This window comes from Pieris brassicae, chromosome 5, assembly GCF_905147105.1.
Source record: "Pieris brassicae chromosome 5, ilPieBrab1.1, whole genome shotgun sequence".
Taxonomy (NCBI): Eukaryota; Metazoa; Arthropoda; class Insecta; order Lepidoptera; family Pieridae; genus Pieris; species Pieris brassicae.
The window spans coordinates 21,639,856-21,666,867 of NC_059669.1; the positions used below are offsets into that span (position 1 = coordinate 21,639,856).

Sequence of the window (27,012 nt, forward strand, 5' to 3'; positions counted from 1 at the left end):
TTTCCAATACTTTATATGTTTGTCAAGGCTTTCACAAGCTGTGTAATATACATGGATTAAATTTTAACGGGCATTTAAGATTATGTGATACACCTGTGTGTGATGCGATGTGTATAAAAAAATGTGTGCGTTGTTCTAGTATACTCACGTAAGAAGTGAACTTTCTGACCTTATTTTTCGAAAAATGATGTACTATATGCAACTTTACAGAAATTGGTTAAATAAAGTTAAATAAGATATAGTTTAACAAAAGGCTTTTATTATGATAGACATGAATACATATAATACAATTATTTCATTTTGCCTTATAGTAATTACCTTTTGAGCGAATGTTATATGCGTAAATAGAAAGAAAGTGTCAGCTCAGCCGCGGATCAAACCTACGACCTCAGGATGAGAGTCGCACGCTGAAGCCAACACTGCGATCTGTATGTATAGTAAAGAATTAAATCGCAAAGCTTTTAAACAAAAAGCAACGACAAGATTTGTATTGAAAAGTTAAGAAGAACTTGGTAGGCGTAATTGAAACATGAATTGAAATAGAATACTTGTAAACTGTACATTTGTAGGAAAAGTTGATATATTTGATTTTCCATATTATATATTAAATTTCTCATTAGTCCATCCTTGCCTTTCTTTCGTGGCGCTGTATTAGCACATCTCCCTCGCCAAGCGGCAGCTACATTATGTCTGTGTCCCAGTAAAGTAGTTAAATCAGAAAGTTAATTGAATCTCTAGACAGTTAATTAAATGTCGCTATTCAATCAAGTCACTAGCATTTTGATTTAAATAAAGCAGCGTCGAAAACGTTTAACTATCTGTCTGACCAAAAGCCAGCGTGTTGATTAACAATGTAAAACAAGACTCCGCCATGATTATTTCATTTGTTATTGTTATTTCGATGTGATGATGAAGAACTGAGAGCTTGGAGTAAATGGTTAGGTTAGGTTTGTCTTCTTGCCTAGGAACGTTTAGGAAACTCGTTTAACGTTTCGTTCTTCTTTTAATTAACTGTCTAGATATTCAATTAACTCTCTGATTTAACTACTTTACTGCGACATCTATATATTTATAAATTATACAGATATGTTTAATCCCCGTATAACTAATACATTGTTTTATATGTTCTTCGCGTTTAAATTTTATCACAGAAGCAGATCAAGAATTCCTCAGGCCTTTGGAGAGTTTGAACACAACTTTTAAGTTTTCTAAGAAACCTTAAATGAGCAGAAGCAAGTGGAAAGCTCGGAACAAGTGTTTCCCACACGTATTATACGATTTATCGTTTTACAATGCTGTGTTACTCAAGGGAAATTACCGTTACAGTAATTTTCACAGACGTGTTTTTTCTCACTGTGATATTAAAATCGTTCATCTAGAGACTAAGAACCAAGAAACTATCTTTATAATTCCAATATTAATAGCGATATCAACCCTGTTTTTGTCTCTCAATAAACCACCCTTAGTATCGGTACAAAATTCCGGTTTTTCTTTTATAAAGCCAACTACTTTTGGTCGCTCATAATTGAGGTTTTAATTGCAGCTGTATTTCATCATCGGACGTCGAGGCAGAATACGCAATTCCACCCTTATCGCCTCGACGTCTGACGTTCCACAATTGACGTTTTTTAAAGCAGTTTTTGCCACGTAACACCATTATATGAAACCAGTTGCCTGTTGAAGTATTCCCAAACCAATTCGACTTAGGGTCCTTCAAGAAAACAGTACGAATACTAAAGCAACGCAATTGCGAACCTTTGGGTAATGTAAGTGGCGGTATCACTTAACTGCCGAACCTTCTGCGGTTGTACGCCTGTAATATAAAAAAAATGCCTTGTTTCTGACTGCCAGATTATATAACTATTTGTCAACCAAGATGTGCCTCTGTTAGTCCTAAAGTCAAATTAAATAAATGTAATAAGTAATTAAAGGCTTGGGCGTAGATTGTAATTAACAATATTTTACATAGTAATTAACAAATTAAATTTTTGCTTACTTTAAACCCTTAAGAGTCTTCGCTTAAACAAATTAATTTACATTTTGCTTACCCATTGGTTATCTTAAGAAAACAGCCTACAAAGTTTTAACTTTAATCTTGTACTAAACAACAGCTTTCTACTTTGAAATATTTCTTTGAAGTTAAAAGCCTATGAAAGTAGTATGTAGCCTATAAACTACCTCCATATGCTTCACTAATTAAGCCTCGATCAAGTAACCTTTTAAAATCGAAATAATTAATATTTCTTGTAATTAAACTTGAGGCCTTCGTGTTGAATATTAGTTGCGTGATGTTGTATTGATGCCATTATTTTTTACTACATTCAACTGGCGTAAACAACAGACAGTATACTTGTATAAAGTTTTATACTCGTTGTTACTGGAATATATAGACACAGTTTTAACAACTTTTATAGAGAAAGTTCACAATTAGAAAATAAAATATATATTAACTCCTACTTACTTCGTATAATCCCTGAATGAAGAGGGCGTCTGCAGTAAGCTTCGTATTTCACCTCGCTCCAAGTCTTTTCATCCCTCTTTGCAATTGTATGTCACCATCTTTGCTTGAAACCGCCAGGATTCCGCTTACCGTGCGGGTTCCAATCAAGCGCCTGCTAGGGGATATAAATGGAATCTGTTCGGAGTGTATAGACTATCCAGTTCGACTTAATCTGCTGGCTAACCAGAGTTTATCGGCAGTGCTCCGAGAGTTGCTCGTTGGAGATCTCCTCGATCCAGTAGATCAGACTCAGAATACAGCATGCGGCGAAGACAGCGGTTGACGTTCCACGTTTTCACCTGAGAAGCAGAGACTTTTATTTTATTTGTTTTTTTTTCTCATTCATGTTACTAGAGGACATTCAGATACTTATAACTACATGTTATAGAAAGAATATTCATGTATGAAATTGATAAGAGAACTTATGACAGCGCTAAACAGATCCATGCAACTCCCTCACAATCAATATCGCAGCACATAACTCACGAGGAACTCTTTGTTACGAAGAAGTCAGATGGATCCGACAAGCATCCACGAATGTACACTGTAAATACATAATTATTTGGGAATAAAGAAAATAATAACAATATCTAATAGTTAACACAGCCAGGTCTCTAAATCGACTCGGCGATAGGTCTCCTCCATGGAGTTGCTTGGAATGTCCATCAAGTAATTTTTCTTCGTAGTTTTATTGTAAATCCGACACAATATTTTAAAGACTGACCAATAAACGATTGATACGATCATAAGATAGGGTGTAAAAGGAATATTTCTTTCTAGTGAATCGTGTGCTACAGTGCAAAGGGATTTTAGCAACCAATCTTGTAGATACACTACATCGATGACGTCACTTTGCAATTCAAGCAACATTTGTATTACATACAACACATAAACAATATTCAGTTTCATTTAATTTTACTAATACTTAAGTACCTTATGTCATTGCAACATTATTGATGAGATTAAAGTAAAAATAATATATTAAAAAGTATTAGGCAATGTATTGACATGTACGTACACACGTACGCGCCAGACTATGCATACGCCGCGTCGCGCACGTTGGCTACGTTGACCCCGAATTAAAACAAAGACTAAGATCAGATTTAATGTTTTTCAAAATTGTTAATATGTGTGAATAAAATTATACACTTTCTTAAACTAAATCTTTACTTGTTTTTTTTTTAAATATTGTTAAAATCTCAACAAACAAATTTAATAAAAAGATAATTAAAACAAATTTTGGTCCTTCCTTGGTACCTTTAACGCTGGCAGCATTTCCTCAATGTATTGGCATACTTATTAGTCAAATTAAATACTTTTATTAGCGCTTGTGCCCTTGAACTCCACGGCCCAAGAGTCTTTATTCCATAGGGTACAAAATAAAAGTTGGAGGATGAAAAAAACAAAGTATGTCTAGACTAAACTCAAATATCGGTAAAACTTAACGGAGAATAAAAAATAAAATTGGTGTCAAACACTCTCTGTAAGTATGTTTTAATATGTAGCCCACTGTTTTAGCATATCAACATATGGAACATTTTGCTATGCTACCCCATAGAAACTGCTCACTATCCGCAAAATAATTATGTTCTAAATTTTTAATTTTTCTGAAACCTGAAAGTTTAAGGAATAAATACAATAATTACCGAGAACATGAAAAAGCTGCTATAGTGTGGGTGTAGACATTCCAAAAACCAGAAGTGCAAAAGCAAATTACTTGCGACAATTGCTAAATAACCCGTTTAATACTTTAAGGACCTTGGTCATTTATTGAATCAAAAAACGTAAACAACGACACAGTCCAAAGTACGACTAGTGATGGGTGCACAATATTTATATCGATAATATTGGGACCACTGAATTTTTAACAATATTAAAATTATTCGTTTCAATTGATTGTTAGAAATTATAAGTAGTATAATTCCTTCAAACATTAAGTATATTCGTCCTAATATTTAAGCATACTTGACTAAGGAATTAATATCTATGTAACATGTTTTTAAAAGTGTATCAATTCTTAACAGGCCGGCAACGTACTTGCGAGCCCTCCGGTATTTACATAATATTTACCAAAAGGTTCAAACATTTACAAAAGGAAAAAAACAATAAAAATATTAATTACATATAACTAAGTATAAATATCTAAGTCTGTGTTGTGTGATGGTGTAAAAGTGAGGGTATACGTGAGGTTGTGAATTTGGGATGTGCTCACGATGCAGGTGATTGAGCGCTATGGATATTCTTAATATTGTATTATATTAAAATTCATATTTTCATATTCAATTTATAAGTCATGACTTAATATATGTAACGTATCACTTACCATCAGTTTAGTATTGGCCAATAATATGAAAATAATAAAAAAACTTCGATATCTCTGACCAACACTATTAATTTAAGTCGAATCAGCGACCGCCACTCGCACGCATAACCGGCATAACACGTGAGGCAGTCGGGTCAGGCACTCGTATCACCGTTACTATATTTAATATTATTGTGCAGTGTATTAATGATTGAAGGATGGCTAAGCCGACAGTGTTTATGCGACAATGCATGTAAGTATTTAAAAAAAATATATATATTATGGGATGCTTGTTTTTATAGACAACAAAACAGACAGTTAGTTGTTGTTTAGTGTTTGTTAGTTAAATTAGTTTTTTATCACATTTTTTGCTACTAGTTCCTTATTGATCAAAGTCACCATGGAGAGTGTTCGGAGGAGTTGTTCGGACTAATACATGCAGCTGAGTTTCATAATCGGACGTCAAGGCAGAATACAAAATACCATCCGTATCACCTTGACGTCCGTCGTTCCACAACTGAGCGTTTCTTAAGGAAGATTTTGCCGCACATCACTATGTGGAACCAGCTGCCCAGTGAAGTATCCCATCAAATGAGCCTCCTGTCCGTTTGACTCCAATTACATATAAAAATTTTCACCACAGCAAACATAATGATGTATCTACAGTTTATATTACAAGCAATGTTTTCTAAAATATGTGAGAATTATTATTGGTAAATGATACAAAAATTTAAAATATTTATTGTTAGCAAAAATACCATTAAAAATAGTCGGTTCAAAACTATTGGTGAGATTTAAGACACGTTATCACTAGTTGTTCTAGAAACAAAGTGCGGTTATAAAGTATACAGAATGAGGAATTGTCGGTAGTAGTAGTGATAATAATACAAATATGACAAAATGTGGGTAGTATAAAGTAATATTTTTTTCTATTATGGGTGTGTGCACATTTATAAAAACATAACAGCTTAATCGCTCAACGAATAATTATCGCAATAGATCGTGGAAATGTCAACATTAAAGGTACACTGCCACAGATTTATGTAACTTTAAAATATTGTGAATACTGTATATGTGTTGGAAAAAATATCATTGACAATACAAATTAATTTAATTATGACGACAATAATTTCAACTCTGTAAATGTGTGTAATTTTATTAACAGCAAGGAGTATTTTCTTTGTAGATAATACATTTTATTTCTAATCACAACAATCAAATACAATTTTCTTAACCCACATGGACCTTTAGCGAGATTTTGTCATTGAGATTTTGCATTGAGTCTTAATGCTAAAACAATTAATTAAAAAACTAATATTACTTGGAAATCGAGATTTGATATCGTCTATTCATAACTGAGCCAAATTACGCCAACGTGTTGTATATAATATAATAATAAAAACATCTAAGAACTATTGAATACTAAACATGACGGCTCAATCAGTTTAGAATGATCACAATTTTTTTTCAATATTTTTATGAATAATAAAAATTCATTGTTTATTAGTGTACACATTTATGGGGTCAATGTACGGTTCAACAAACTGCAGACTGCATTGGCATTTTTTTGTTTCTTTGAAAGTAATCTTGATGAATACTTTCTAATCGGAATTGTAAATGAAGTAACTTTCACTTTTAATTTATTTCGCGTTAGTTGAAGCTTCGCTAGAACATTCCTGTTGTTCGGTATCCTTGCATAAATCTGTCTGTATAAACGTGATAACTACTTCAATTACAGTTTTTGTACAGCATGTGTACAGATACTGTGAATCCGAAAGTCTAAATGTAAAATTGCTTTAAAACGATTAATATTGAAATACCAAATAATCTTGCTAAAACATACGAAAGCAAAAATGCAGCCTTGCGCTGTTTCCGCTGTTCTTCATAAAAGTAATTAATTATAATTACAGGGTTGGATTAGTGGTTTTAACGAGCGACTCAGCCCTTGAATCGTAGGTTCGATATGGCTGTGCACTATTGGAATTTCTGTCTATGTTTAACTTAACTTTTAACACACAAAATTAAATAATTTACAATATTTTGTAATGTAGATACATAATAATAATAATGAAAAACAGATAAATAGAAAACTAAAACAAATTTTAAAATTTTGTCCCTTTGGCAGTTCCTTTTCATTCATTTTAGTACCATGCATCAATAGCGTATTCATTTTATTCATCAATATCATTTGTACCATGTACCATGCATCTGAGTTTCAAAGCTACAACCTTTTTAGATCAGAATGTCAGAATTATCCGTGATAATTTCTAATTGTCCAGGAAAAAAATCCTCCTCCTCCTGTCCTCTTGCAAAAATGCTTTCTATAAAGTTAACTATTATCTAGTGGTAAAGGGCCTGTGATTAGTGCTAAACAGGCTTGTTTTGTAAGTGTTGTTTGCTTTTTTGTATGATGATTTGCTATTTTAAAATAGTACCGAGAGTTTTTTACGCCGGCTTTTTCTCTCGGTTCACACCCTTTGTCTTCTGGTCGATGACTAGGGATGTTTGCGATATAAATTTGATGACGTGGAAGAAGTTGTTGTTGTAGTACTTATTGTATCTATGCAAGTCGGTTTAATTGCGATGTTTTCCTTCACCGTTCGTGCGAATGTTAAATGCGCATATAGAAAGAAAGTCCATTGGTCCTTAGCTAGTTATCAAACCTACGTCCTCAGGGATGAGTGTAGCCACTTCGCACTCGCTAAAGCCACTAGACCAACATTGATCTACAAGTTTAGTACTAGAACTACTTTATATACTAATAAACTGTTAGCACATTAAGACGCAAAAGATTACATCGAACCGGTCCAATGGGTAATTGCTGATCGTTGTTTTTCTTGCCCTTGATCTTGAATTGTGTATTGAATTCCATATCATAGCCAAACAGCGGTATAATAATATATATAATATATATAATAATATATAATAATAATTTATCAAACAGCGGTACAGCTTACAATCTACATAATAATAATAAGAAATAGAAAACTTAAACAAATTTAAAAAGTGACCACAGGGACCAACCCTGTGGCAGTGTACCTTTAATTCATTTCATTCCATTCATGGAATTTTCTCGCTGTATTGCGATACTTATTCACCGGTACAATCTACCAGGCGCCGACTTAAATCTTTAATTAGCGATGCACTTGAATCCCATCGCCCAAGTCTCTACTCCATAGGGAACAAAATCAAAGTTGGAGGAAATACTCAAGTATCATAAAAGTTAATTTATATTGTTTGGTTTACATTTAGCTTTTTTATTTTTATTTTATTTATTTTTATTACATACTTACATTACATTACATAATTATTACCCACAATATAATACCCACACCGATTATCCTATATAAAAATCATTAAAAAATATAGATATATACTTAAATCTTATAACTAGCAATATAGCAAGCAACTCTTGTAAACTCAGCCAGTGTACAAACAAATAGGTCTACCTCAATAGAAGTTTTGTTTATTATTTGTTTTGCTCGCGTGAGTGGCATGTATAAAACTTTTTTAACAAGTTTTTCTTTCTTAATTGACTGTTAAAAAGTAGTCGTTGAGTGTGGTAGATTAATGAAAATTGAAACTAATAATGTTATTCCGAATTAACTTACTGTCTGTGGTTGCAAAAGCCCTGCGCTACAACAGGCTATGTATATTCAAGACCTGTCATATTAAAATGCGCAGTACTATATAGTAATATAAAACGTATGACTATAGTAAAGAAATTAGTTTTTAATAAACTAATTTCGTTCGTCGCATCTGAGGCATCATCATCTGACGTTGAGGCTGAAAATTCCACCTGTATCTCGACGTTCGTCGTTCCACAACTGAGCGTTTTTTAAGGCAGTTTTTGCCGCACCAACACATTTTGGAACCAGCTGCCCACTGAAACATCGCCAATGCTTATAAGACCGCACTAGCGAGCCCTTGTTTTGAGAGTGTTCATGGGTGGCTGATATCACTTAAGATTAGGTTACCTTCTGTTCTATACGAAAATAAAAAAAAAACCTGTACTAATTTTACGTTTTAAGATCTTATGAAATTGTATATGAAGAGAAAAGCCAGTCACATTATGAGGTATCTTTTTGAAGTGAAACTTCTTTTTCAGCGTTGGAAAACAAATTACCGTCACACTTTTCGGTTACGCGCAATTTTTTTCCTGTTCATACCACGAAGCCATTAATAACAAAAATATATAACAACGATAACACTGATAGTAATAATTATATTAAAATTAATGATATTCTGTAAAAATCTTAGTAATAATAAGGTAAAATTAAGTAATTGTATTATTTGTATTAATGATAATAAAAGCCTTTTGTTAAATTTTATCTAATTTAACTTTATTTCTGTAAAATTGCGTATAGTAGATCATTTTTCGAAAAATAAGGTCATTTTTCTAATATTTTTCTCGGACACTATTTTTAAATATTTTTCTTCATTATATAGCTCTTGGTCAAAACCTTTGGCAACTGCATATTGCGTCTTTACTTCTCAGTACTTCGCAATTAAAACAACGAAGTTCAATTCTTATTACATTGGGTTACAGCTCGTTATTCGCAAATAGTACATTGTATATCGTTTCTTGGAAATTGCTTGGAAATGCTTCATTAACCATTTAACGTATAGTTTTAATCTGTGGTTGTGGCTGTCAGAAGTATTGATAAATTCAACATAAAAATGATATTGTTTTAAATTATAAATGTATCATTTGTAATTATTACAAGAGATCTCAAGCAAGTGTTCTCTACACAGAGGTCGTCCGATTTACAGAAAAAATATTATTATTTCGAATAGAAAGAGTACCTATTTTGACACTAAATTTAACAATGACACAGATGCAATTATATGTTTGTTGCATGCCATATTTAGGGTACTTTTGGAGCATTGGCTTATTGGTTTACTGGTTACTGCATAATACCAAAAGGTAGGAAGGCGATCAATTTACAGAGAATTAATAATTTCGAACAGAAAGCATATGGGGGGGGGGGGGTAATATACTATAATTTAAAAATATATTTGGAAAAGATTAGAGAAACTTTATTTTAGTTTTATGTTATTTTGAGGTAGAATTTGGCCATGCATGGGCTGTAAATAAATAAATAAATGTGTTTGTTCCATTGATATTTGTTGATCAGTTAATACGGACTTCAGATATACAAATTTCGCAAAATATTGTAAAGCTATCAATGTTGCTCTATCTAGTTGGTAACGCGTTTATTGCACAGAGTGATGCGATATTTAGATCCTTAATTAAATCTTTACATAAGCCACTTTATAAATAATAACTTATAAAAACCACTCACGTTGTTGCGCGCGTGAGCCCGGTCGGTCCGCAATATGTGCAGACCAAATGAAGATTAAATTTTTATTTTTAAACAGTTAAAACTAATGTAAAGTACTCTAAAGTATTTAGTTTTAATTACAGTATGTAAGTTTATCAACAGTTATTGCATTTAACTAAATAATAGTGATAAAAATCCTTTTTGTGAATTCAATCACGTTGTGTAATCGACGAGGTCTGTAGTTTAAAGAGATTTATTATACAATTTAGATTACTTGAAGGGCAAAGAACATAACTGTCAAATCACAGTAACATAGTTTAGGTGTCTCTCTTTCCTAAGTTTTGGACTAATGCGTATCTGAAAACGAAGATACAATCCTGATATCAAAAACTAATAGGTAACATATTGATTTATAGGTACAAATATTCATCTTAATTTCGCAGATGATTTAATTCCAAACAGGCAGGAGGCTCACATAGCCAGAAGGCGCGCAAGTGTTTTGCCGACCTTTTAAGAATTAGTATGCACATTTCTTTAAAGACCCTAAGTCGAATTGGTAAACAGTATTTATCAAGAAAATTATAAACAAAGCATCATTAAGTGGCAACAACTACAAATCTAAAACGTTAACAATATTTTTATTTGTATTTTTTGGAACATTTGTATTTACCAAAATTTTTATATATTTTACAAAGTATAATAATATAAACTGTAAATATATATATGTATGTAAGCTTCAATAAATAAATATGTGTGTTTTGTGACTTTAAACATATTTTGATTCATTTCATAGGATTTCCCGACCTCGTCGTGTATCCACTTCATCATCTGGAAGGACCTCGACATCACCCCAGCGGCACAATGCTGTGGTACCTGCTGTTGCAAAAACATATAAACGCTTCGCGGACATTCCTGGACCAATTGCTCTTCCGATGATGAAGCATCATGAGCACGTATTACCAAGAATAGGTGAGCAAACATTTTTGATCCTGCAAAAGCAATCGTTGTGGCTTAGTGGTTAATATGAAAGTATTAACTTCACATTCTTCAAAATTGTTTATTTTTGGTTGTCGTTCGCTGATGAAACATAAATATGCCTGCACCGTGCCTCATTGAGACATGTGTATATGAATAACTTTTACGCACTGTCCCTTAAATAATAAAATGGAAAATATACTTGTATAAAAAAAATTAAAACCCGTTTGAAAAACACCGTAAATCAGAGATATTTCGATTGGAACTGTTATCTTACTTAGTGTTTTATTGACTCGTAAATCCATATATCTAATCTATTATATACACTCGAATTACTCATCAACGCAATTCGTAACTAGATTTTCTTTTCTACAAAAAAGTTCGTAAAAAGAATTCAATCATTGCAAATGCAAAAATACATGAATTGCAATCCAGCCTATACAATAATTATGGCTCAAAAGTAACATTATGTTTCTGAATTTTCTACAATACTTGTGAATATCTTAAACTAAGGTAATGTTCATTAACAGTCTTAGTGTTCTATAATGTTATGACACTACGTTGGTGAGTCCGAACTAGAAATGTTAAATTGTTTAAGCATTTTACATTAAAACTACTAAAGATATGTTCTTAAAATATGACATGACCAGTATGTGTAGCCCTAAGTACCAGTGGTTCCACGGTGTCAAATTGTGCATACTCAGCGTAATGAAGACCGTGGGACACTTAAGCATAAGATACTTAGAATTGTCAGATATAATGTAGTCATATAAGCATCGAGCTGTTATACTTTGTAATTAAAGTATAAGATTTATTTTAGTTAAAATAGTTTTTGGTTTCCGGCGGCAACTAATATAATTAGTATGGAGACATTGTCAAAGCCTAACGCAGTAGAAACTGAATTGCAAGCAATCGCTAATCTAATATATATGTTAGATTTCCTTATGGTTTAAATAGGAATGTACCTACATCCTTATTATCCTATTCAATGCGATAGAGGATGTGAGCCATTTGCTTACGTTAAACAATAAGTTTTAAACTGGTGTATATTGAAATAGGCTATTTTAAATGTATCCATTTTTAGTATATAATATATATAAACAAGCGGATTAAACAGAAAGTTTGCTGTCGTATTACACGATGGACAACTTCTTTCTCACAAAGATTCTTTGGTTTCCTAGGCTGTTACCTGTATAATAAATAAAAATAAAAAATTAACATTTATCCACTATCCAAATATGAATGTAAAAAAATGGTTACTAATTAGCTGAAGACGTTGAGTTATGATGAAACAGAAGATTTAATAACTGTTACTCTGTAACACACCTACTCGTCCACACATACACACACGCACGCGCACACACACACGCGCGCACACACAACCACACACCAAATTTATTTTTACGACTCCGTTTTCAATGTTTTCTTTTAGCACTTGCTTATTTTCTTCTATTGTATCTTATGACCTGATTGTACGTATTCCGGTCCGGTGGTGGAGAGGCTGGATCTGTCACTCAGGTCTCCTGTTACAGAGACCAGTCTCTCACATACACTTCCGAATGTTATCATCTTAGTTTAATCATAATAACCTTCTATGTATATGTGAGAGAAGAAATAAAGATTATTATTATAGTATAGTATTAAGTGTCGGTCGGTCGGATTAATACCGGCAGCTTAAATTCATCATCGGACGTTGAAGCAGAATACGAAATTCCATTCGTATCACCTCGACGGCCTTCGTTCCAGAATTGAGTATGTTTAAGGTAGTCTTTGCCGCGCACTACCACAATGTAGAAACTGTTGCCTACTTAAGTATTTCCGAACCCATTCGATTTGGCCCCTAAAGAGCGTACCAAAAAAACTCTTATTCTTCGTTATAAGACTAATATTCTTCTTTTTAATCCAATACCAAGCGCTTAAAAGTTGCTAAAACGCAACAATAATAAGAACGACTTATCTATAATCCCCGATTGTCAAAAATTTGCTTGTAATGTAATAAAAAATAAGAAATACTTAATATATATAATTCTATTTGTAAGGCAAATTTATGCGGCATGTTATATTTTGATTTAAAAATAATTTATTTAATACTAGTTGTATAAGGACGCAATCGTAAACAATAATATCCATGGTCATATTTCGACGCATTTACATTCAAGTTGGGTGCCGAGACTTGCTAATAAATGACGCATCAATCAATTTGAATTTCAAATTAGATTTTTATCGCTTGCAGTATAAATTATATGTATCGTCATGATCAATTTGTAACAAAGTATCGAAACTATTATATAATCTGTGTTGATTTACATCGAAAATAAAAATAGAATTGTTTTGTTCTTGAATATTTCACGTTAGCCGTTACTGATTTAAACTAAAGTCAGTATTCACGAATTTTTTTTTTTAGCATCACTATAATCTATAAATTTTAATCAAAATACTTTTTGGTGCAGTTTGGCACAGAACACTAAATTGATGTAAGCTCGGACTATGCGATATAAAATATAGGTTATTAGATAACCTTTATAATTCGACAACTGTGAACACTATCAAAATTGGCGGGAAATCATGCTATGGCCGCGTGCTTTCATAAAATGGTGTCAAGTTGTGAATTGTTAATGCAGGCATGTTAATGTTATATCTACAATTTTATTTTTAGTCAATATAAAAAACGATATATTTAAATTAAAAAGTTCAGTGCAGATCTACAAAAAAAATATATATTCTGTTTTAAGTGTCCAAGTGCTTGTAAGGAGCTGCAACTACTATCTTGCATGACAAGTATTCCTGAAGTCATTAAGTTATTATTGACAGCTTTAAATATCTATCAATACATTAGTATATTGTATAGATTAGAATAGTATAGTATTACATATTAAATACGCTGACGGGGTTGTGACATGGTTTAATTTTATTCTTTCAATCATCACATATGTTAAAACGAGGACAATCAAACACTTATAAAATATAACAAATGTATATCTCATACGCGAAAATCAACGACATTCAACTTATTCGCCATCAAAGTAGATGCAGCAAATCCCGAAATGGCTTTTTGTATCAAAGAATCGTTGGTCGGCCAAGCGTCCGCGAATAAACAAAAAACAATATTAATTCATAAAAAGCAATTACGTAGGAATATAATCCAAAAGAAAATGATTGATCTCTAGTGAGACTGACCATTAGAGGACAATGTACATGTATGTGCGAAGATGTGAGGGATGTACGGCTGGGAGACCTGGACGCTAACCGTGAAAGAGGAGCAGCAGCTACTAAGGTGGCGGTGGTGTTTTGCTTCAAAGGAATATGATCCTAAGACCCAATTCTCAACAACATGCTAATAATAAACGTGTCTTATCAATTCGAAGCTTTGATATCATTGTTTACTGGGATATTGCGCTAATATGCTATTAATACTAATTAGACGTATACAAATAACATGATTAATATATTTACAATATATATTCTCATGATTGGGACATATCAATAGATAAGCAAATTTTACTTTTATTGTTTATTTATTTATTAACACTTCCTAGCAATTATACAAAAATATAGTACAATAATAATTATTACAAAAATTGAGGACTATTAGTGGCCTTCGAGCGATGTCTTCCAGGCAACCACAGTGAGAGAAAACCATTGATGACGGTGATTCAACGCAAGAAGTGCAAAATTACAAAGGACATATAGTTATTTAGACAAATTAAAACTGAATGAAAACTGAACGTACAAAGAAAATAATTTAAAACATATTTAACCAACGTCGGTTGTTATGCTTTTCTAAACAGATATCTATCTGCAGTAAATGACTCTTTAAGTACATGCAGAGCAGATCCATTTTATGACAGCCTCCATGTCTTCAGGTGTAAGATGCTGCAGCCACTGTTGATCCGTCACCAATAATAAAAATTTCAAAGTAGAAATAATTAAATTCTAAATTGCATAATTGTATTTCTTGATGTAGTTCTTTTTCCTAATTTTTATTGTATAATTTCTTTTCTCTTTTATCATTATAATTATTCCCTTTTAATGTGCACACTTGTCATTGATGTACATGTATGTATTGTGTTTTTGTAGGTCCTGTGTTCTCTGTAAGTGTTTTTATGTGTTTCGTTAGTGGCCTTTTCAAAATAAATAAACATAGTTACAAGTTAAAGGGACAATAATAAATAAGGACGCATGGAACAGAGAAAGTGCATATTTATTGTTTTCTTGTATGCGAGTGTAAATAGACTAAATTTATCATATAAGTATATAAAAAGTATATAATTTATACAGTATAAGAGTGTAGAAATAATATAGGATTATCACTTAATCTAATTTGATACAAATTACTTACGGACATCGTTTGCTGTGTCCTGTCTTACATACATAGATACCCGGAGCACATATACAATGCATTTCACAAGGGTATGATGTCCATGTCTATTATTATTCACAATTATAGTTTTAATACATATTTACGTTTAATATTTGGAGTAGCATGCTATTGATATATTAATCATAGATGTAATTTCTATAGGATGCTATCATCACACCATTGGATTAGGTCTGCTGGACAGCTTGAAGGAAAAATATGGAAGTTTGGTTCGTTTGGGCAAAACTTCCCGTAAGCGTCCGGTGCTTTATGTTTTCGATCCGGAGCTAATGAGAGAGGTATGTTTTTCAATATATACAATATATGTCCGCTTCAGGGCAACTTTCCAAACTTGCCAATAACAGTCAAACTTACTGTTTTCAATATAATATGGACATAATCATTAATGAAACAGTGTTTTGTAATGTAAAATGTATCTAAAAAAAGTGGCTCATAACTCAACTGGACTGGAGCCGCCCTAGAGACTTTGATTTTTATTTTTTAGTTTTTAATAGACGATATGATATGACGAAATATATATGAATTTGTATTTATGCTCTCAAACATCAGACATTTTACGACTACGAGTTACAAGGAGGACACTCAGATACTTGAAATACCTTATAGAAAGGATATACATTTGTGAAAATAATCCAAAACTTATGAAGGCGCAGAGCTAACTATTAGACTTTAGTTCCATGCAGTCGTATTTTGTTTACAATTCCATCTGAATTAACTTGACCACAAACAGAGCGTAACTTATGTTTGATTAAAGAACACTTTGGTAATGTAATGTATGCGGATATTATTTGCTTAGATACACGCAATCTTTGACGGAATGTACCTGATATAAAATGTACATATTTAGAAATGAAAATAACACAAAAGCTTCCAAAGCTTAACAATGTTTGTTTGCTATTTTATGAATTGAACATCAAAGCTTTAACGATAAATAAACAGGTTGTTCTTAGCAAAATATCAGCGACAAAATTGCAATCCATTTGCGGATTGTCATTTGTTTAAAAATGTTTTATTGGAATAATAAAATTTTCATCTCGTTATAAAAGTTAACTGCTTTTCTTAGGACTTTCCATTAGAGATATTAGCTTCCTTACGTATTATATGTATTTCATTAGAATAGCTATATACCGATGTACGTTGTAAAATCTCCAAATGAGTGAAATAGTTGTAAAAATCTTTACCTGTACTAACCAACGTTACGAGGTGTAATGTAACATTCGCATCGAGCATGTGCGGTAAGCATATTCTCCATGCACCTTACTTCTTTAATTTGCTATAATGCTCTGGATGAGCTGGGTTCTACAACACTGGTTCTTTTTTGTATTTTTCTATAAAATACAGAGTTTTTCTTTGTCCAATTCCACTTCTACTCGTGACGACTTTTTCAGCGTACTGACTGAATCGCGTTACACTTAAAAGATTCGCCAAAAATCTGACAGCCGGGTGGAGCAATCAAAGCGAGCTGCTCGTTGCTCGCTGATTTCCCCTTAACACTTAGTACTGACTGTACCAATGCTCGCCATGTTACAACTCGTAACGTTGGTCAGTACCTAGCTTTAGACGAACAAAAACCTACAAGGAAACCATCCTCCACATATTAGGGATGCATGTATCTCAAAAACATATGACATAACATACACTTAACAGATTAAGCAAACTATATTAAAAACGTAAGTAGATTTACAAATATTATTCATATCAAATACGCGCCGATAACCGCATATCGTTGGAGTCGTAAAAAGTTTCACTTGGTATTTGTAAAATTTTGCAACCTCCAGGATTGAGTGGGTTGTTAATAGAAATTTTATAACATAGTAGAAATCATTTATTGATAACAATTAAAAGATAGCCTTATCATTGACGCAAGAAAAGGTCATGTTTGTGTTGTAAGTAATGAATAGTCGTAAAAATTGTCTATATATTTTTGATATTCCGTATTCTTTATGTATAGATTACATTTTAATAAAAAAACGTGTTGGAAAAAAGATAAGTGCACAACGTAACACACGATTTGTGTTTGAGATGTCTTAACTTGACTTAGTATCGTATTATCCCTAGATGGGGCAGAGGGCGTCCCCAGTGAGTCTCCATCATGCTCGGTCTTGAGCCTCGTATTTCAGGTTTGCTTGGGAAGGCCACGCTTCCGCTTTTCTGAAGGTTCCAATCCAGCGCCTGCTTGGGCATATAATTGGAATCTCTTCGGAGTGTATGGCCTATCCATTTCCACTTGCGTTGCTTGATCTGATGGTATCGCATGTAGAAGTAACTAACAAATTTGCTATAGACATAGGATAGATAGTGCTCACCATGAACACGTTTTTTTTACAATTTTTATTGCAATAAATGTGTGTGTTCGCTAAAGGAGTCTTACTAAAATCCCGTACGAGAACGAAGGGTTTATATAAATAATGAAAACAAAAGATATTTACATGTTTATTAAAATAAAATGCCGACGTAATTGTGGTGATAAAGCTGTTACTTCTATTAGCAAAAATTTGGCACAAGTGTACATTTGTTGACACAAGTCATTGACACTGTTCAGCTTATAAGTCCACAGTCAACTGACCTGCTTCCGTAAACATAGTTAATAAACATCTGTTAATGTTTCTGTAAAATAAATAGGTAGTTGAACCTTTCTTACTCGATAATTTATTTAATTGTGTTTCAATATACACAGAAATGATATACTACTACTATTCCAATAGCATAGATATGCTTGAACGGTGTCAAAAATACTTCAAAAGTTATTGTAACTTAATCTAAAAACCTACAAGAACAAAGATTTTCTATATATAGAAACTTTTGTCATTGTTTGTTTATGACTATCATTAATTATATACAAGGCGTAAAAATAGGATAAATAATAATGTTTATCAAACATTGCTTTTCCGTCACACACAACGTCTCCATAGCATGATAAAATCTAATACTAAATAAAAAATAATTAAAAAAACTCACAGTAACCTTTGTTACTGGAATTCAAACAATCGCAATAATTAGATTTTCTAATAAATATTGCATTAAAGAAAATTGATCACCGCTTACAAATATTACATTTATCATGTTGCTTAATACTTGAATATGTTTATATTAACTTCAAAATTATCCTTATATCTTCGTATGACTATAAAAACTTCTAGTGGAATGCCTCAACTCATAAGAATTCCAAGTAAAAGTATTTTGGTAATACTATTTAAATTGTAAAGGGTAAAAAAATAAAATTTCTAACAATTTATTCGTCTTCGGTGCCGAAGGGCATAATTAATTATATATTTAAGAGCTATTTGAAGAGATAATCAATAACCTCATTTATTTTTACATACAGAACGAAGCTTAAAATAATATAATCGTAAAATATTGTTAAATCTTATATAATCATGACCTCATAAATTTGAAAGTTATGACGTCAAGAGCGTCTAAATAATTAGCATGTATTTGTCACGTGTCTTACATTCATTGAACTGATGCATAAGTAATATTAATAAAAATTTATTTGCAAGAATATGGTACAAAAATGTTACGGTGCTACAATCTTAAGTTCGCATATGCCACTCATAATGACGTGCAAATTTACAAGTTACAATTACATACAGAGTCATATCATTATAGTCAATTCTTATATTACTTTATCAATACTATTATCAATAATTAATATTACTTATAATGTTTCATGCAAATAATCATTAAGAGTTTTTTTTTTATAAAAGTAATACATTAAGATTTAAAAAAATCTAGTAGGAAGAACTTATAATGATTTTGGTAAATTATTATAAACATTGATTGCCACAAGGTCGTTTCCAGATTCAAACAATTCCAGATGAATTTTTGGCATAGCCAATTTCTCCCCATGTGGTCATTGCCGTTGACGTAAAAATATTTATGTTTTTGGGACTAAATGTATTTAAATTTGGCAGGCATTAGGCATCGTCTAAAAATCTGTATTTATTCAAAAAATCCTGTAGATCAATCATATTTCGTATTTATTCGTGTAATAAACAACAAACACAGCTATTAGTAAAGCAAATAATTCTTTCAGTAACGGGGAACACTGCGTTCTTTATTGTATTTATGTAGAGCAAAGTCATGTATGTTCATTAACATAATACAAAATTTAAGCCCATGATAGTATATTTTGGTGACTAACAGACAATTTATATATAAATCAAATTACATTTCGGTGTGTATGAAAGCGATTTATCTGAGGCCAGTCACGTCCTAATTGGGTAGTTATGAGTGATTTATACTTCATTATTCCCATTATGGTCTGTTTCCGGGACTTCCAATTTTTGTTGAACAGATTCAAGTAAGTCCAAGAGGATTGTTAGAACCTTAATAGAAATCACAATGATTGATTAAGACATTTTTCATATCATTTTACATTTAAATCCAGCGTGAAGCTGTTAGAACTTTCTGACATTTTAACTAGACCCCACTAAACTTAAATGTCACATGAACCACGAAGGCCCAAGCTACATAATAATATATAAGCTGTTTTACTATATATGCATAGTATATATATATAAACATAGTTTAATGGCTGCGTAAAATAATTCGACGTTAGACATGTCTGCTGGGATAAATCGGTACACTCCTTAGTCGTTACAATGTCTTTGTATGAAAAACTATGTTCGTATGCTAATATATATATATGGTACACTGTACATGGTAAATAATATACGAAATAATTATTAACGTGATGATTTTTAGGTAGGGAGAAGCTGTTCAAATACCCAATGATTATAATGTATAATATAATGTATAATAATAGTTTTAAACCCAGTTGTATTTTGCAAAATATTGCAAATTAAATTTTGAACGTCAATACTGTAGGCACCACCACTATGTGGAACCAGCTGCCCACTGAAGTATTTCCGAAACAATTCGACCTAGGGTCCTTCAATAAAAGAGCGTACCAACTCTTGAAAGGCCGGCAACGCACTCCTCCTCCATGAAAAAAGTAATATTCATATTATATTACAATTACATAACAATATTTGTTTACAGGTATACAACAGCACAGCAACCGAGCCACCGGTTTGGTTCGGATCGCCTCTAGAAGTACAAAGATACAGGAGAGATGAATGTCCAATGAATAGGTAATCTCCAATGGAATTATATATATATAGTGGCTTTAGCCTACGACTCGGACAGGAGGCTGATCACCTACTTGCCTTTTAGATTGACAAATCATGATTGAATTTTAAACTATAATTATACATGTATGGACGGTACAAGGGCTGTGTAACAATAAGAAAAACACAGTCTTGTTCCATTCATAGTAATAAACATCAGCTTCTACCCAAGACTTGTAATACAAAACGATAAAATGTTTCCAGAGACGAACTAAAAGCAATTTGGTCGGCGCTGCAAATTATACTACAAGATGGAACACTACAAAAAAGTTACGAAAAGGCCTTCGACACAATTGCCCAAGATTTCTTACAAAGGTCAGACGCACATTTAGTCTTAATTTATTTTAGAGAAAAGGTTAATTTAGGTTGAAATGTCTTCCAGTCGGTTTAAAATTCTCTTCGTTAACTTCTTTAAAAAATAGGTATAAAATTAACTCTTTATATCAATAACATCAGTTCAATGTCTACACCTCAAAGGCTTTGATTCTCTAGTTTGCCACATTAATACTTATCGTTTTCTTATGAGACATATTCCTGCCTCTGCAGTAAAAAAATTTCTATGGAAAGGATGAGCCGCGCCCTGTGTATTTGGAACTAAAACGAAGCACTAACGAAATGATACAAGAAGTAAATTAAAGCAAGTAAAGGTTACATTGTAACGATGTACTTGTCGAAACAATGTATATATGTAGATAGGTTTTTATTCCCTTTGGAATAGAGTATTGGGCTATGGTGTTCTAGTGCATAGGCGATCATTAAAGATTTAAGTTGGCACCTGGTAGATAGTACCGAGTTGGTGTTTTCCTCAAAATAATAGGTATATCGCAATACAGCGACGAAATGAAGTTTTATGTGCTATTTTTTATTGTGTTGCTATTAGCTATGTTATATAGGTTTTGTAATGCCTTCTTTTGCTGTGCCCATTATGCCCACAGGGTCCATAATATTGTACCTAGCTTTAAGCCTCATAAACATCTTTTGTAACGTTATGGAATGCAAATAAATACATGAATACATGAAATGCTGCCGTTAAAAGTACTGCCACAGGGACCAAACTTTTTAAATTCGTTTAAATTTTCTATTTATCAATTTTTAATTATTATTATTGCTATTTAGGTTAAGAATATTTTTATTACTGATACAGTATATACAAATATACATTGTATTGATATACAAATATACATGGATTATATTATGAAGATGTCAGAATCAAAGCTGAAATTAGGGGAATCTTAAAAAGTAAATAACCGCTAGCGTATGTAACATTAATTTATTAAGTCATGAATATTGATAGAGCAATCGCTTAAATTATTCTCCCAAAAGATTTTAGTTTACATACCCCAAATTTTAGTTAAATAATTCATTTTTTATCACAGGGTCAGCGAGTTACGTCATTCTGGTAACGCTCTTAATGAAGAAATAAATACGGAAATGTATCGGTGGGCGCTTGAGACTATAGGAGTATTGATGTTTGGCATACGCCTGGGATGCTTACAAGGGCCTGTACACATACCTTCAGATAATAGGTAAGGTTCAAGAACTACAGAGCTGGAACACCAAATAATAATTTTAATTCGATTAATGAGTTAATATTTTCACTAGAAACGTCTTAGTATTACTCCTGATTTGGTTGAAACCTAAAGCCTTTTTGCGTTGTTAGTAAAATAGAGTTTTCCCTACGTATTACGACCGACTTTTACTAAATCTCCGAGTCTAGTTGAACGATCTTGTAACCGACAGATGGGTCATTTAAGAAGCCTTCAATCAAGATCTGAGTAATCTTATTCAAGGATTTTATTTACAAGATACGTTGAATAATGTAAAGCTAACTTTTTAGCTGTTTCTATATCTTAATATAATTTCCTGAATTTAGGAAAAAAAATTTAGTTTGACCTGGATATTGATGGAGTTAGATAATATTCAATTATGATTTATTAATCGTAATTCGTAAGTTGTCATTATTAATTCAAAATCATGTGAGTTACAATATCCAAAGATTCCCCAAAATATCTGCTGTATAACTTAAGAAACAGTCCAAGTTTCAGCGAAATCGGTCAGTTTTTGAGATATGACTCCACGCATTTCAAAGATGCGTAATTTAAATTTATATATATATATTTAAAATAGTATTTTTTTTATTTATAATAATAATATTGAAACCTTAATTTACAATCATGACGAAAAAAAATATTTAGCTTAGATTTTTATACAGTTATTTTATTTGTCTTGTTATCCTGTATATCCTATATCTTAGCTACCTTCAGTACCGTCGATCGGAACCTCTTTACGGGTAAAGGCCTCCTCCAGCTTTTTTCAACTGACTCTGTATATGGCTTTCTTGGCTCCAATCCATTCCATTTCTTCTATCCACCTCTTTTTGGAGCGTCCTCTTCTCCTTATTCCCCTTGGTCCATAGTCTTTAAAGTTCTCCTTTGATCTGTGTATCTTGCTTAATTCCCCGTCGTCAATGCCACGACGAATCGATGTGTAATTACCAAGAGTCATTGTTTCTAGTTCTTTTAGTCGGTGCAGGTTACCTTTAGGACTAGAATGTTATAACCGGTTGAGACACAAAAAGCTATCATAACGGCTAAATATAAATTATAGTTTTATATAGAGTTGCCTTGAATATTCTTCATATATCCTCGTAATTATTTATAATTTAACTATGATTATGTGAAATAATAAGGTATAGTGTATAGTTATTACGGCATATGTATTAGTTGTATTTTACGTAGATAAATTTACTAACCTGTTATTCAATACATATGTTTGAGGTCAGTGATCTAATCAAGATGAAATGATATTTCCTTCGACTCAATAGGCCCATTCGCAAAGTAACGATGATAACTGAAGTTTGTTTGTGGGACTTCATTCTAAAATTCGACTTAGGGTCCGAGCGAGCCACTTGCGAGCCTTCTGGCAATGTGAGTGTCCATGGGTGGAGGTATGAGTGTCCATGGGTGGAGGTATGAGTGTCCATGGGTGGAGGTATCACTTAACTTCAGATGAGACTCCTACTTGTTTGCCTCCTATTAAATTAAAAAATCAACGACAAAACATTTTATAAATAACTTACGAAATAGTATAACTTTATACAACCTCAATCAACTTTATATCACATATGTTGTTTACATCAAATCCCATTAATTTCTAGGCGTCCAGAGATGACTTCAATGGATGACGATATCAAGGACCTATGCTCCTTATTCCAACGAAACCTGGATGACCTGTCTCCAGCTGAACAGCTGGTGAGGTGTTCCTTGGAAATCGCCGATGAAAATTACTTAGTGAGAAGTGAAAGTACGCTTAAACCAGATTCTGAGCGATTCAAGAATGCTGTCTTGACTTTTGATCGTCATTTCAGGTATTATATCTAGACTTATTCCTTTTTAAACTAAAATATGTTAAACAGCATTGCGTTGATGCAAGGAACCCTTATTTTTAAATAATCTTTGGCCAACCTATGGTGTGATTGGCTCCATAAATTTAATTTAAAAGTATTATTTTCTGTTGAAATGTTTTCGTTACGTTTTTTGTATTGATTGTATTTAGTTTAACATTATAGTTCATTAGGAATTTAACGTTTGTACTGTGGTGTAACCCTTCAGGCACCAAACTTAAATCCCTTAGTGGTAATTTGGTGTTTTCTGTAGTTTTAGTTTATTTATAATGTTTGAAAATTCAAAAAATCATTTATGCAGTAAGGGAACACTATGCACACTTATGAACGTCAATAAAAAATACATTAAATGCTTTAAATGTTAAATTTACTGCATATATATATCTTCAAATCTGGCGATAAACTCTGGCAATAAGTTTACTGAATAACAAAAAAAAATTGTAGATTCTATATAGATAAGCATAGCTTAATTTGGGCCTTACATAAATCAGTCGTTAACTAATCTATTGTCAAGTTTGGACCATTATTTTAGCCCCTACACAACTACATGATATCATCAGTTAATAAACGTTAGATATTATTGACAACTGTGAAATTGGTTTTCCTTACTTCGTGTTTCTTTTATAGCTTAACACAACAGTTTCTAAAGGAAGCACAAGCACGTCTCGATAGCGGCGACATAAAACCAGAGCAAATACTCTTTGACAAACTAAAACCCCTTGGAGAAAAAATGCTGCCCATAGCCGCTGACGTCTTACTCGCTGGAGTTGATCCAGTTAGTATTATGCAATTGTATTATTCATATAATATTTATCATTTTGGGATGCTACTTGTGTAGATTTGTCCTGTATCACCTCCCTCGGACAAGCAAAAAGCTGGGGCAAATAATAAATGGCTCAAATGTAGGAGTCTTTCTTCCAACTTAGATTTTATTCCCATTGGAGTAGAGACTCTTAGGCCGTAGGGTCCAAATGCACAGACGCTTATTAAAGATATAAGTTGGCGCCTGGTAAATGGTATTGGTAACCCCAGAGCTGGTGCTTTCTTCGCTAAACGATTAAGTATCGCAATACAACGAGGAAACGCTGCCAACGTTAAAGTTACACTGTCATAGGACCAAACTTTTAAAAAATTGTTTAAATTTTAATTTTATCAATTTTTAATTATTTTTATTATGACTATGTAGTTTAAGAACATTAAATTTTTATTTGAGTTGCCTATAGTGCCCAGTGCTAAAAACTAAGTTAGACACCTAGAACTAAAACCCAGAAGCACAGAGTTACCGAAGTTAATTTTTAAAAGTTAGTGAATAATTCAAGTTCTTGATTGAACAACGGAACTGGTTAGGGGTGGTGAATTGCCAATATGAATGTTTACTCCATTACACTCATTAAATTATGGTCATTGAGTAAACGGATGGTAAATATTTGAAAGTAATCAATCAATAGAGGAAGGTAAATTTATATAGATTAAATTGAAGTATTAAGGCAATAATTCGGTTTGGCTTCTATAGAGGTTCTAGACATATTTATGGCGAAGAATTCTTTCAGGTTTTAAATTACTTACCTATGAAGTGACCTATAAAAATGTCTGCCATCACTCACATGTGTCGCAACATAGACAGATAATATATTTATTTATATCATTATATATTTTCCCGAAGACTTTATCCACTTTCATGACATGCACCATGCATGCTCGTTGTACCTTCTCTAGTACCTGGATTTGATCCAGGTACGACAAGGCCTAGCCAATCCGATTTCAATATCTACGGTTTCCTTGTATATCCTACATCTTAACCGCTTCTCAATCATCCGTTCTACATAGCCCAACCACCTAAGCATTTCCATTTCTTTCCATTTCATAAATGAGTTCTGTGAGAAAACCTGAACATCATACCATCTTTACAGCTTGCGCAAACAGCACTAAGCATGTTCTATCAGCTCTCACTCCACCCAGCACAACAACAGAGAGCCCACGATGAAGTCGTTTGGTCGAAGGCGTCAAATGACGCGGGCATAGAGACCGGTGACCTGCCCTACATAACTGCTTGTGTCAGAGAGGCGATGCGGCTTAAGCCTGTTACAGGGGGAGTTGTGAGAAGAAGTAAAGAAGAGTTGGTCATCGACGGATATGAGATACCTGCTGGGGTAAGTTCCGACGTAGTTTCACTTGTAGGTGATTGTATTAAACGAAATGTTTAAGATGTTAATGCGACAGTGGTATATGTAGATGGTACGTAACGGAGTGACCTCCATTGAAATGAAAGAAATAGACGCAGTTGTGACTTCTTGTTAGCCTCATTATTATATTATATTATTAGAGTATTAAAAATCTCATGTAAGAATTAATGATTAATTTTAACGACTCATACATTTTCTCTATTTTCAGGTGGACATCGTACTGGCACACGGTGTTTCAAGTAAAACAGAGGAAGAATGGGGCAGGGCGAAATCATTCATTCCGGATCGGTGGATCAGCCAAGGGTGGACGCCAATTCAAGCTTCGAGAGCCCATTCCTTCGCTTCCCTTCCATCTGGCCAGTCATGTCCGGCCAATGGTATCATCAGTCCCATGCTGATACCACTTGCAACAAGAATGCTGGATAAGTACAGACTAGAATGGCACGGTCCTCAACCCAAGTTGGTGACCGGCGGGGTCAACAAGCTCCAACCACCATACTACTTCGTGCTGCAAAATGCTTCGTGAAATGTGACAAAATGTTAAGAGAAAAAGTTTATTTGATTAATTCTCTAAATATGGGGATGTCAAAGTTTTACAGTCGTACTCTGAGTTGTCAATTTAACGTTCATGGTATATTAATAATTATATATCTAAAGAACTATGCAACGAAACTGTCCGATTACTTAACGACTGTCGGATATGAAATTAGATTTTGAGTATGCCTGTTATTAAGTATTAGGCCTGGTAGATGGCGCATAATTATGAATATGAAATAATTGTATTTTTGTATTAAATAAATGATATTAATAATATTTTTTTTTTAATTCAAGAAATGTCAAAATCCTTAGGGTGG

At 32.8% G+C, this 27,012-nt stretch overlaps 1 protein-coding gene across 1 annotated transcript; it reads left to right on the plus strand.

Moving 5' to 3' along the window:
- The first annotated feature begins 4,947 nt into the window (after positions 1-4,947).
- LOC123709980 (probable cytochrome P450 49a1) lies at positions 4,948-26,971 on the plus strand. Its single transcript, XM_045661628.1, has 10 exons — positions 4,948-5,055; positions 10,881-11,056; positions 15,585-15,718; positions 20,445-20,536; positions 20,777-20,887; positions 21,949-22,098; positions 23,730-23,939; positions 24,603-24,750; positions 25,886-26,125; positions 26,367-26,971. Exons 1-10 carry the CDS (start codon positions 5,021-5,023, stop codon positions 26,682-26,684), a joined length of 1,614 nt encoding a protein of 537 aa, XP_045517584.1. The 5' UTR covers positions 4,948-5,020; the 3' UTR covers positions 26,685-26,971.
- Positions 26,972-27,012: the final 41 nt, after the last annotated feature.